At 44.4% G+C, this 13,468-nt stretch overlaps 1 protein-coding gene across 1 annotated transcript; it reads right to left on the bottom strand.

Moving 5' to 3' along the window:
- Window positions 1-4,991: 4,991 nt before the first annotated feature.
- Window positions 4,992-6,300, bottom strand: LOC123065274 (uncharacterized). The gene is made up of 2 exons (XM_044488609.1): window positions 6,058-6,300; window positions 4,992-5,977 (listed from the first exon to the last, which is right to left on the bottom strand). The coding sequence occupies exons 1-2, from the start codon at window positions 6,103-6,105 to the stop codon at window positions 5,339-5,341; spliced, it is 687 nt and encodes a 228-aa protein (XP_044344544.1). The 5' UTR covers window positions 6,106-6,300; the 3' UTR covers window positions 4,992-5,338.
- Window positions 6,301-13,468: the final 7,168 nt, after the last annotated feature.

Consider the following 13,468-nt stretch of genomic DNA (forward strand, 5'->3'; position numbering starts at 1 on the left):
GTCACATACATCTTGGTGGAGCGCTCAAAATAATAAACATTGAATACATACACTCATCACCAAGCAAAGTGAATGATCACATAAGATAGATAGGATAATATCAAACATGCATAAGTGTAGCTTATGATCAAACACATGATCATCAATGTCTCACAAGCATAGTATCTCAAACGATCAAAAGCAAACAAAGTTTAAACCACCAAATAAAGCAAGACAGAACAAAAGCAACACACACTCTCTCTCTCTCTCGAAGCCTATGATCTATACATTTTTTCTCCCCCTTTGGCAACAAGTTACCAAAAAGTTCATAGAAAATGCATAGTGCTAGTTCGACTCTCAGGCTTGATCTTCTGGTGGTGGTGTCCTGATGACTCCAAGGATGAAGGCTTCAGTTGAAGTAGATGGTGCTGGAGTGGATGCTGGAGCTGGTTGCACTGGAACTGAAGGGGCAGTAGCTGGTGCTGAAGCTGTTTCTCTAGTGTCTGTCACTGGCACTGCAACTGACCTCTGGGCTCTGGGCACTCTGGCAAACACATTTGTGTTAGTCTTTCCCTGCTTCTCCTAGTCATGAAGAAAGCAATAGCAATGAAACTGTAACGATCGTAATGCTAAGCTAACGGATGGGTCTTGTCCATCACATCATTCTCCTAATGATGTGATCTTGTTTATCAAATGAAAACACATGTCTATGGTTAGGAAACATAACCATCTTTGATCAACAAGCTAGTCAAGTAGAGGCATACTAGGGACACTTTGTTTTGTCTATGTATTCACACATGTACTAAGTTTCCGGTTAATACAATTCTACCATGAATAATAAACATTTATCGTGATATAAGGAAAATGAAATAACAACTTTATTATTGCCTCTAGGGCATATTTCCTTCACGCACCGTTGCAGCTTTGTCACCATCAGCGGCCGCCTCCTTCACGTCGAACCACACGCGCTCCGCCATCCGGAGTCGCTGGATCGCGGGCGTCTTCCGGTCGAGGCAATCGAACTTGCTCCACGACCGCCGACCGGAGCTGCAGGCGCACCGCGCTTCCACACCTGCTCCTTGCGCCACTCCTCCATCGTCGGGCGGAGGGAGGAGTTCTCGGCCCCATCGTCGTTGCGGTGCTTGCGAGGCGGCTCGCCTCCGCGGCCGCCAAGCCCCCCTCGGCCACCCCTCCACCCCCCGTGTACGACATCAGGGCTCTGTTCAGGTGGCTATGGGCGCTGCAAAATGCAGCCGGTGGGAAAGGGGATTTGTTGCCGGAGATGTAGGATTGCGGCGGAATGGGATAGGGGAAATGAAGGACGCAAACCCTAAAACGGTCTCCCTTTGATATATATATATTGCGGATTTGGGGGCGGTTTATGGGCCTCCGGTAAAAAAAATTACGGACCAAGCCATTTTTACAATTCAATTGCTACTGCAAGCTTCTCACTGTGGTGCTCTATTTTCAGGGATAGATTACATCCCTGTCGGAGGAAATGCACAAAAAAGTTGGATTGGCTTGACAGTAAAGTAAAGGGGGATGGATGTATTTATGAGTACAAGAGATTTTCGTTGCATGACGTGAGAAGTACCAAGTACTTAGCAGTTCAAAGCACCACGGTGAGACGCTTGCAGTAGCCATTGAACTGCCAAGTACTGCATTTAGGGTCATGATGAAACTCCAAGCTTGCGGTAATTATCAGCTTATATTCAAGACTCAAGGAGATTCCGTTATTTCACAGATGGCATGTGTTGTTGTGTAGACAATTGGTCATGATTAGCGTATAACTGAATGAATTCTGAATGAAAGAGAGTTTCCTGGACATTGCAACTGTCATTTGATCAGGGAAAGTGATATTTGTGGATCCGAAATGAGGCTCCTCATAGGTCAAGATGACAAGTGCATCTGCATTTCTTGGTGGTGAAGTACAAAGGTAAAATTCTTTCGCTTCATACTTCTATATTTTAGTCTGCCAAAAACAGTTGGGTGTTCGAGGCCATATCACAGATGAAAAATAATAAGGCTCCCGGCTCGGATGGATTCCTGGCTGAGTTTTATAAGAAGTGCTAGCATATTATTAAAGGGGACCTGTTGCCGATGTTCCATGATTTGTTCTCGGGACAGCTTTAGCTTTTTCAACTAAATTTTGGTACGATAACCCTGCTTCCTAAGAAAACAGAGGCTGTGAGAATCGAGCAATTCAGGCCCATCTGTCTTCTCAATGTTAGTTTCAAATTTTTTACCAAGGTTGGGACGATTAGGCTCACACAGATTGCGCATGTTGTGGTGCAGCCTACTCAAACTGCTTTCATGCCGGATAAGAACATCCTCAAAGGGGTTGTGGTCCTTCATGAAACGCTCCATGAGATTCACACGAAAAAACTTGATGGAGTTGTTTTCAAGGTGGATTTCGAGAAGGCGTACGATAAAGTCAAATGGTTGTTCCTTCAACAGGCCTTACGCATGAAGGGTTTTGATGAAGCTTGGTGACGCCAGGTAGAATCTTTCACGCAAAAGGGAGTGTTGGAATTAAAGTGAATGACGATATAGGTCATTATTTCCAGACACACAAGGGCCTGAGATAAGGTGATCCCATGTCTCCTATCTTGTTCAACATTGTGGTTGATATGTTGGCGATCCTGATAGGCAGGGCAAAGGAGGCCGGTCAGGTGGGTGGCTTGGTGCCTCATCTAGTTGATGGTGGTGTGTCCATCCTGCAGTACGCTGATGATACAATCATCTTTATGGAGCACGACTTGGCAAAAGCGAGAAATATGAAGTTAGTGTTATGCTTATTTGAACAATTGACTGGATTGAAGATTAACTTTCATAAAAGCGAGTTGTTCTGCTTTGGTAGAGCCAAGGAGGAACAAGAGGCTTATAGGCAATTGTTTGGATGTTAATTGGGGGCTTTACCTTTTACGTACCTAGGTATACCCATTCACCATCGTAAGCTAACAAACAGAGAGTGGAAGTGCATCGAGGATCGGCTTGAGAAGAAACTGAGTTGCTGGAAAGGAAAACTTATGTCATATGGAGGCCAATTGATTCTTTTTAATTCGGTGCTCACGAGTATGCCTATGTTTCTCTTATCCTTCTTTGAAGTCCCAGTTGGGGTTAGGAAAAGGCTGGACTTCTATCGATCCCGATTCTTCTGGTAGAGTGATGAACTAAAGAGAAAATACCGACTCGCCAAATGGGATATCATCTGTCGACCAAAGGACCAGGGGGGCCTTGGTATTGAGAATCTTGAAGTCAAGAACATATGTCTTCTCAGTAAGTGGTTGTATAAGTTGTCAGTTGAGACTGAGGCAACGTGGGCACACATTCTCCGTAGTAAGTATCTGCAGTCCAAAACTTTGTCCCAGGTGACAGTGAGACCAACTGATTCGCCGTTTTGGAAGGGGCTTATGAGAGTCAAAGTTGCCTTCTTTAATAGAACAAAGTTTATTGTCGGTAATGGCAACACCACTCGCTTCTGGGAGGATACGTGGCTTAGTGAAACGCCGTTGGCGCTCCAGTATCCGTCCCTGTATCGTATTGTTCAGCATCGTGATGCTCTTGTTGCAACGATTATGCAGTCCATTCCCCTTAATATTCAGTTTCGGAGGGTGCTTGTTGGTGACCGGTGGGAAGCATGGTTTCATCTGGTGAGTAGACTGATGGAGGTTCAGCTAGCTCATCAGCCCGATCAGTTGTGTTGGAAGCTTACTAGGTCTGCAGAGTTCACAGTCAAGTCGATGTATATCGATGTCATTAACTCTAGTGTTATTCCTAGTTCCAAACATGTTTGGAAAGTTAAAGTTCCTTTGAAGATTAAAGTGTTTATGTGGTTTGTGCATAAACAAGTAATTTTAACAAAGGATAATTTGGTTAAGCGCAACTGGACATGATCTACTAGGTGTAGTTTTTGTGATCGGGACGAGACAATCAAGCACCTCTTCTTTGATTGCCCGTTGGCGAGAGTTTTGTGGCGCACCGTGCAAATTGCCTTTAACATTACTCCTCCGAATTCGGTCAGTACGTTATTTGGAACGTGGCTTGTTGGGATAGAGTCCGAAACAACTAGACACATTCGTGTAGGAGTATGCGCGTTGTTATGGGCAATTTGGAACTGCAGAAATGATTTGGCTTTTAACAGAACAACAACTATTCATTTTTTGCAGGTTTTATTCCGAGCTACTGCGTTGATCCGTATGTGGTCCTTACTCACTCCGACGGAGGCCAGGAAGCGTTTGGTTACTGGATCTGTCCGGTGGGAGATGGTAGCGCGGGATATCTTCAACCGGTTTGGATGGCGGTCATGTAATAGGGTAGGCGATTAGTTTACCTATCTTTTGTTATGCCAGCCGGTTGTGGCTTTTGGGCCTTTTGTTCTTGGCGTTGTGGCTCTGTGTGAGCTTGCCGTTTTTCTATTTGTTTCAAGACCTTAAGACCTTGTTGAACCTCTTTTTATCTATAAATGTGGCCATATGCATCGTTCTGATGCAGAGGCCGGGGAGTCCTCTTTTCAAAAAAAAACAGTTGGGTGTTGCCCATTTGCTTTGCTGGGGCATAAATAAATTGTAACTGTAGAGTATCGTCTCATATACTCCCTCCGTCCCAAAATAAGTGTCTCAATTGAGACACTTATTTTGGGGCGGAGGGCGCGAAGTCTGCAATTCTAGGGTCCTCAAAAGTTAAAACTAGCACTGAGCCGATAATCCATAGTCCATTCTTTGTAAGATGTAAGATGGCCAGGCCAGTTTGCTGGTGACTAATAATTTGGATATCGCACTACGTTGAAAGCTAGCTGGTAGTCATCATAACTTCATCTAGTCTGACAGATTTTGAACATCTCTCCTCAAGTTTATTTGAAAGAAATCTTAAGGTATTCTCTTTTCCTTTTTTTGCGGAAGAAATCTTAAGGTGTTCTTGGCAAAGTACTGACTAAATGCAGTTGGCTCAGCAAACATAACCTCACTTAAGTCGTATACCTTAATCTATCTAGCCAATCAACACTGCTTCGCCAAGTGATTTTGATTCGCATATGTTGCGATGACAGATGAAAACATCACATGTTTTTGCATATCTTGTTGCTTACCATTGGCACATGCGCCCACCACAGATTACAACCTAGCATGAAGCCAACACATGTGGCACTGGAGCAAAATGCAGGTGAAAATCCCTGAAAACTCTGGTAAATAGATGTAAAATTTTGGACAGGTTGTCCATGTGTTCTTCTCTGGCAGGAACACATTGCGTTAGACAATTTCAGAATACAAACATTCAGTTTGCACATCCATCATCACTGTGTTCTCTGAACTTTGAAGTATGCTTTGGCGAACACACTACAGAGAGGACCTCTGTCCAATCATCACTCTGTCTCCCTATGCTCCCCCTCCTCCGTCAACCGCGGCGGCGCGTCACGGTCCAAGAACTCCTTCACCGCGGAAGGGAATGCAATGGCTGCTCTATCCTCGGGACCTTCTCCATCCCAGGACCACGAGGCCTTGGCGACCAACAGATGCGCCAGCCTCGCGGGCTCCCTGCACTCACCGCCACCGCCGTCGCCGTAGTAATGCTGGATCCAGCCGTCCACCCTCCTCTTCTCCTTTTCGCACTTGGGCCCGACCACTCCGACGACCTTCGCCATGAACCCGTCGCCGCCGCTGCAGTCGCACCCGCCGCTGTCGCCTCCGTCGTCGCCGAACCATGGCGGCGGCGACAGGCCGATAAGCGCCATCAGCCGCGCTATGTCCGCCCCGCTATCGCCGTCGTCGTCGGAGTCGGAGTCTTGTTGGGGCTCCTGCACGCGCACCTCATCTTTGGAGAGGGTGAGGAAGTCCAGCGCCGGGCCACTGCTCTCGCCGGCGCCGCCGCCGCGGTCGGTGGCCGTGGCCGTCGACGCGCCGAGGAAGAGCGGGGATGCGGTCATGGTGTCCGAGAAAAGCGGCGGCGCGACGGGCTGTCGGGGCGCCGGCCGCTGCTCCTCCGCCGCCAACCGGTCTTCCACCTGAGGAGGAAATCGCCATTCGTCAGAAGGGGGAGGCGGCGCGGCGGGGCCGTGAGGGATTACAGCTGTGGGTTGGGTACCTGCTTGAGGGACGCGAAGAAGCTGGTGTGCCGCGAGAAGGGCTGCATCGTGTGGTGTCGCGGCCGCCGCCGGCAGGGTGCAGTGCAAACGCCAACCGATGCGAAAATGGCTTCCGCTGCCGAAATTTCCTTTTTAGGTTTTTTCTTTAGGATCTCCCTTTTTAGGTTTTTTTGAAGGACACTTTATTGAATAATTGGGAAGTTCAAAGAATGCAAAAAGGGTCATGTGAATAGCCTAGCCACAAATGGCAACCCCGGTTAGGAGAAACCGAAAAATTAACCAAGCTATAAGGTTTTTTGTTTGTGTCTCTACCTTCGAAGATGATATCACATGCTTCAAAAAGCTGCTGATTCGCATTGATCTCTTGAACTATTGTGCCGCTCTTCCCTAGTGAGCCATGCTTTATATCATTAATGATTCAGGTCTTGGGCAAGTGCTTACGCTTCTCGACATGCTAGTGTTTCAAGACAGGCCGGGTCATTAATGCCTGGAAAGACCATCGTCGAGGACCCTAAGTGAAGGCCTTGTCAACACGGCATACAACAGAGGATGCGCCCATGGAGCCATCTCGGGAGAGCCCTTCGTTCACATTGATCTTAAACATCCCTACTGGAGGAGGCGTCCAAACCTTGTGCAACCGAACATTTACAACGGGAGTAGGTCTCATCGGTCTAGGAGCATTCTTGATTGCTCTCCAATTCAGCAATAAGGCATTGAATGAGCATATGTGTGGCAAGAGAACTTTAGAAAATAGACTCATGGATGCCCTTCCGCCTTGTTGTCCATATGGCCCACAGAGTCACCGTTAGGGTGACAAACTTGTCATGTGATAAAGTAGCCATCACCCAAATAGCAACCTTTTGCGCTTGGGTCCGTCGTAGCAATTAAGTGCTCAGCTAGGTCGCCATCAACCAAAGCCCAGACACACCTCGATGTCGTGCACTCGAGTAGGGAATGACGCCACGAGTCTGTCGCTCCACACAACTGACATCTATCAGATGGTGACATATGTCGATGATGTCGTACGTCTTCAGTCGGAATAGAATGCTTTGCTAGTCTCCACACAAAAATGCGTAGCTTTCCTGGGACGTCCACCTGCCAGAGTTGCTTCCGTCCATTCTATTCGGCTTCAGAATTGGAGGAGACCGCACGCCCATCAAGCCAAGCCTCCCACCGGCGTTGTGTGTGGGTGAGCATGCGGTACTAATACGTCTATTTTGCATCATGTTTTACTACTGTTATTTATTATGTTTTGGATTGTTATTTCACTTTATGATGCAATTCATATGCTTTTTATCTCTTATTTTGAAGTTTCACATAAAGAGGCAGATTGCCGGTAGCTGGAATTCTTGATCGGAAAAGGCTACAACAGAGATAGCTATTCTGCACAACTCCAAATGACCTAAAAATTTAGGAGAATTATTTTGAAATATATAAAAAGTATTGGCAGAAGAAATACTAGAAGGGGGGCCACCAAGGAGCAACAAGCTCAGGGGACGCGCCCTACCCCCTGGGCGTGCCTATTGAGCTTGTGGCCCCCCTGACAGGCCTCCCGGTGCCCATCTTCTATTATATGAAGCCATTTGCCCTAGAAAAAAAATAAAAGGAAGACTTTCGGGATGAAGCACCATCGTCTTGAGGTGGAACCTGGGCAGGAGCACTTTTGCTCTCTGGAAGAGCGATTTCGCCGGGGAAACTTCCCTCCGAGAGGGGGAAATTGAAGCCATCAACATCACCAATGATCCTCTCATCATGAGAAGACCAATCTTCATCAGCATCTTCACCAGCACCATCTCATCTCAAACGCTAGTTCATCTCTTGTATTCAATCTTTGTCCCAAAACCTCAGATTGGTACCCGTGGGTTGCTAGTAGTGTTGATTACATCTTGTAGTTGATGCTACTTGGTTTATTTGGTGGAAGATTAAATGTTCAGATTCTCAAGCATATTCAATATACCTCTAATCTTGAACATGAATATAATTTGTAGTAGTTACTTTTGTTCGTGAGGACATAGGAGAAGTCTTGTTGTAAGTAATCATGTGACGTTGATATTCGTTCGATATTTTGATGATATGTATGTTGTTGCTACCTTTAGTGGTGTCATGTGAACGTCGACTACATGATACTTCACTATACTTGGGCCTAAGGGGAGGCATTATGGAGTAATAAGTAGATGATGAGTTGCTAGAGTGACAGAAGCTTAAACCTTAGTTTATGTGTTATTCCGTAAGGGACTGGTTTAGATCCATATGTTTCATCTATGGTTAGATTTATATTGATTTTTCTTTCGTAGTTGTGGATGCTTGTGAGAGGGGGTAATCACAAGTGGGTTGCTTATTCAAGTAAGAACAACACTCAAGCACCGGTTCACCCACATATTAAATTATCTTGATAGCAAATTTGAATCAACTAAACATGATGAACATGACTAGACGATAATTCCCATGTGTCCTCGAGAGCACTTTGCTTTATATAAGAGAACTTTCCGGCTTGTCCTTTGCTATAAAAAGGATTGGGCCAACTTGCTGCACATTTTCTACTATCATTACTTCTTACGAATTATCTTGCTACAAAATTATCTATCACTGTTACCTTCCGCACTTGCACAGAAATACTTTACTGAAAACTGTTTGTCATTTTCTTCTGCTCCTCGTTGGGTTCGACACTATTAATTATCGAAAGGACTAGGATTGATCCCCTATACTTGTGGGTCATCAGGTACGCCGACCTCAGAAAAAATTATTCTTCTCGAAATTCCATGCCCAAAATTCTTTATTATTTCTTGTACAAAGGGGTATTCTGAAGATTGCATCGACATCGGCGGGGAGAAAAGTTTGCTGTAATACCTCCCTATTCCATGAGGCCTTAACATGATTTATGAGCTCACTAACCATGGTGGGGCAGACCGCCGCGAGGCACACAATCGGTCTCATGTTTTCATCTCTAGTGATCCAGTTCTCCTAAACCGTCCCCAACTCTTTGGATCAAGCCTTGGCGCAATACATCTCTTCCTTCAATTATTGCTCGCCATATTTTTGAAGGATGGTTCCCAAGTTTGGCTGACAAAATATTACTAGCAGGGAAAAAAATAGCTTTCAGCATCATGGGACAAAGAGTGTCAGGATATTGTAGAACGTGCCATGCTTGCTTAGCAAGCAGCGCTAGGTTGAAGAGCTCGAAATCCCTGAATCCCAATCCACCCAGAAACTTTGGTTGTGTTATGTCCTTCCAAGAAACCCATGACGACTTCCTTTGGCCTTCCTTGCTTCCCCATCAAAATTGTCGTATGAGTTTATTCAGGTGCTCACATAAGCCTCTCGGTAATTTGCAACACGACATAGAGTAAACTAGAACCGCCCGAGCCACTGACTTGATCAAAACCTCTTTGCGAGCTGAAGAGAAAAGTTTTGTCATCTATCCTTTAACCTTGTTCCATATCCTGTCTTTTAAATATTTGAAACCCCCTGTTTAGAAGAGCCTACATCAAAGGGCATACCCAAATACCTATCATTCAAGGTTTCATTGGGCACTTGAAGAATATTTTTGATCTCCCTCTTTTAGGTAGTTCCCGAAATTCTTTGGGCGTGTTTGGAGAGAGAAGTCCACTTTGTCCGGGTTCACATCCAAACCTATCCAAATGGGCTAGTACGGCCCGACCTGAATTATAACGGCCAGGCACGCCAAGTACACGGTTCTACCCGGCCGACGCGAGTTGCCCTCTCTAGCCACACACGTCACTACAAGTAAACGGGCAGCCCATCGTCATGTTTAGCCTATCAACCCACCTATCATTCAGCCTACTGGGCTAGTTGTTGGTCCGCAAAAATACTAAACAGGCCGTCTAGTGTTAGCACGAGTGCCCGGCAAATCCTATTTGGCGATGCAGGCGCCCGTTATAGGCAAATTTACAAATGGGTGCCTGCAGCACCCCGCGCTGGGCCCGCCCGTTACTGCGTATGTCAATTTTCAAAAAATTGGTGAACTTATTTATAGCTTCGGTGAACTTGTTCAAACCGATGAACTTTTTAAAATTTAGTGAACTCTTTTCAAATTTGATGAACTTTTTTCCAAATCGATGATTTTTTTCCAAATTCTATGATCTTTTTAGAACATTGGTGAACTTATTTATAGCTTCGGTGAACTTTTTCAAACCGATGAACTTTTTTAAAATTCAGTGAACTTTTTCCAAATTCGATGAACTTTTTTTTTCAAATTTTGTTATCTTTTGAAAAATTGGTGAACTTATTTATAGCTTCGGTGAATTTTTTTGAAAACCGATGAACTTTTTCAAATTTGGTGAACTCTGTTTTGCATTCGATGAACTCTTTTTTTCAAATTCTATTAGCTTTTTTTAAAATGGATGAACTTTTTTCACATTTTGTGAACTTTTTCAAAATTGGTGGATTTTTTCTAATAGATGAACTTTTCTTATCAAATTGGATGATCTTTTTTCAGAAACGATGAAGTTTTCCAATTCGTGAACTTTTTCCGAAATTGGATAAACTCATATATCTTTCCCTAATAATAAAGCACGAAATGACTCCGTGGGTTCACCGTCACAATACGCTTTTTTCCGTGATTTTAAGCTTTCAGTTTGAATTTAAAACATATTCGTTGTGGTACTAAATTTGTGGTATTAAATTTTGTGCGTCACGGCATTTTTACAAAAAAGTCCATGTGGTTTTTATGAATTAACCCACAGTCACTTTTTCATCCGTTCTGTCCGTCACGGGAAAATCCCCGCATGTATGAACCCACCTCGCTCCCCGACAACGAGTTCTACCGATTTATATAGGTTTCTATGTAATCTGCAACATCAAGCAAAGCTGTACGGGAATCAGCAAGCAATAGCGATCTAAGATAAGAAATGGGGCGGCTCGGTGGTGCTGGTCTGGTGCAGAGGCAAGGAGGAGTCGGGGAGGCTAGCAGCAAGGCCATATAAGCACAACAGCACGGCATGAGAGAGAAGAGGGAGCTGGAGAGAGGGCTGCGAGCAAGCTCACTCACCTTGCCCCGGTGTGATAACCCCACTGGGCAACGAGCCGACGACGGAGCTTGGAGGCTGGGGGCACGCGCGGCACGGAGGAGTCAGGGAGAAAAAGGGGGCGACAATAGGGACTGTGGAGGAGATGAGCTCCATGACGGCGACCACGAAGGGAAGGAAAGGGAAGGGAAGGGGATCGGGAGAGGCAGGGAGATAAGAGATAGAGATTGGGGATCGGGGTACGTATGGTTCAATCGGTGTTGGCCTATGCTTTCGGCCTTGCTGGGCTGGTCAGGTGGGCCTATGCTTCCGGCCTTGCTGGGCTGCGCGAGCTCCCTTTACTAGAAAATAAATAGAGAGGAAATCTCACAAGGGAAACATATTTTTTGGACTTCGAAAAAAATAGTTTTTTAGGAATTGGTTTGAGGAATTTTTGAAAGATGAAAATTTGGACAAGTTTGAATAAAATTCAAACACGTTTGAATTTTGAAAATCCTTTATGGGATGGAATTTTGGACAAGTTTGAGTAAAATTAAAAAAAAGTTGAATTAGAAAACCCTTTACATGGAATCCAAATGTGGTGGAAGATCAACATAAAACCACAGAAGTTGCACACCAAATAATGCATACATTTCTTATTCATTTTGTAAAGATTGTCTGGCATAAAGTATAATTATTTTTCATGCTGTGAATAATTGATGCGGGTCACAAATCAAATCATCACACTGGTGTTTTAGTCCATTTTTATTCGATAGGGGTATCTTTGGTTTTTTGTCCATCCGTCGTTTTTTCTTCCGTCAGTCCAAAATTATAAAAGGTCGACAATTATTAGGCGTAGACACTATATTACCATTAAACAAGGAAGTCCCGTGAAAAGAGACCCGTCAGGTTGGAGGAGCAGGATAATTCGGCCTTAGCTCCAAACAGACTGGACAATGAAGCACATTTGTACTCCATTTTCATTAGATACGAGTGTTCCTTAATTTTGACTCTCGTTACAGCGTACGGACATATATTCTATACCTACTAATAAAGCACACATTGTTGGATTCACCGTCATAGAATTTTTGTGAAACAGTCCTTTTGATTTTTCTTTATTAGTTTCGCAGTCCTATAAGTTCAGGAAAAAATGTTAGGACCGTCGCACACCATCATGGGCCGGCCCTTTGATGCTTTGACGTTGTGCTGCTCCGATCAATGAACAAAAAATAATACGTGGTTTGTGAGGATCGAACCCACGCCTCCACTTTAGGCTGCCCATAGTGGGGGTAATATAAATAGTATCATGCATTTGGGACTCGCAAACATGCTTATGTGGCAGACAATTAAAAAGAGAGAGATGGTTCTAGTAACATAGATAGATACCGTAACATAATAAATGTGATGCTACTATGTGTCATGCATGACAATAAATGAGACCACCTATAATACTAATCTATGATACTATGCACTATGGAGGTAGTAACATAGACTTGTAACATATGCATGTTACTAGTCTAAGTTACTCCCCACTATGACCAGCCTTACAGTTGTACAATAAGCCAGTCTGGGATTGGATTCTGTTAAAAATAAGGGGTCGCGTCTAATAAAGGATCACGTGTATTCATATAAAAAAAGGGGCCGCGTGTATTAATACCACTTCACCGATTTACATAAAATTAATACTTACTCCGTCCCAAAATAAGTGTCTTAAACTTAGTACAAATTTATACTAGAACTAGTACAAAGTTGAGACACTTATTTTGAGACGGAGGGAGTACCAATTTATATATGTCAGCAAGAACACAACGGACAAGCCTTCTTGAAAGTTGAACAAAACATAAGAGGTGCGGGTACCATTTCTAATCTAAGAAAGGAAAGAAGACCCAGCAAATAAGGACATGCGTGGCAAGGAATAAAAGAGAGGGCATGCAAGGAAAGAAATAAAAGAGATCCCCAAATAAAGATCCGATAAATATGGGGATTTGCTGGGCTATATAAAAGAAATATAAGATAGGATGCATGGTAAGAAATCCGAGGAGATCCAATAAATATATATGGGATATGTGCGCCATAGGAGAAATAATGTTCATGCATTAATAAAGTTGTTCTGGCCATCAAACGTTCACCCAACAACCGCAGTCCCGGTCCGGATGGATTCACGAATGAGTTCTACAAAGCTTTTCACAATGTGCTCAAGGAGGACTTACAGCTCTTTTTCGATCAGTTTTACCACCACCAGGTCGATCTCTCTGGCGTCAATCAAGCTCATATTTCACTCCTACCCAAGAAGGAATCACCTTTGGAGCTGCGCGACTTCAGGCCAATTTCGATTGTTCATAGTGTCCCAAAGTTGGCTAGCAAGGTCCTTGCCCACAGATTACAGCTGCAAATCCCCTCCTTGGTTCACCCTCTACAATCTGGCTTCCTCAAGGGTCGTTCCATA

Source organism: Triticum aestivum, chromosome 3B, assembly GCF_018294505.1.
Source record: "Triticum aestivum cultivar Chinese Spring chromosome 3B, IWGSC CS RefSeq v2.1, whole genome shotgun sequence".
Classification (NCBI taxonomy): domain Eukaryota; kingdom Viridiplantae; phylum Streptophyta; class Magnoliopsida; order Poales; family Poaceae; genus Triticum; species Triticum aestivum.

What these genes read in the sequence shown, in the direction of transcription:
- LOC123065274 (XM_044488609.1), bottom strand. Translation starts at nt 6,105, where the DNA reads ATGCAGCCCTTCTCGCGGCACACCAGCTTCTTCGCGTCCCTCAAGCAG. An exon ending in TCTTCGCGTCCCTCAAGCAG is followed by an intron (nt 5,978 to 6,057) that starts GTACCCAACCCA and finishes TTTCCTCCTCAG; the next exon opens with GTGGAAGACCGGTTGGCGGC.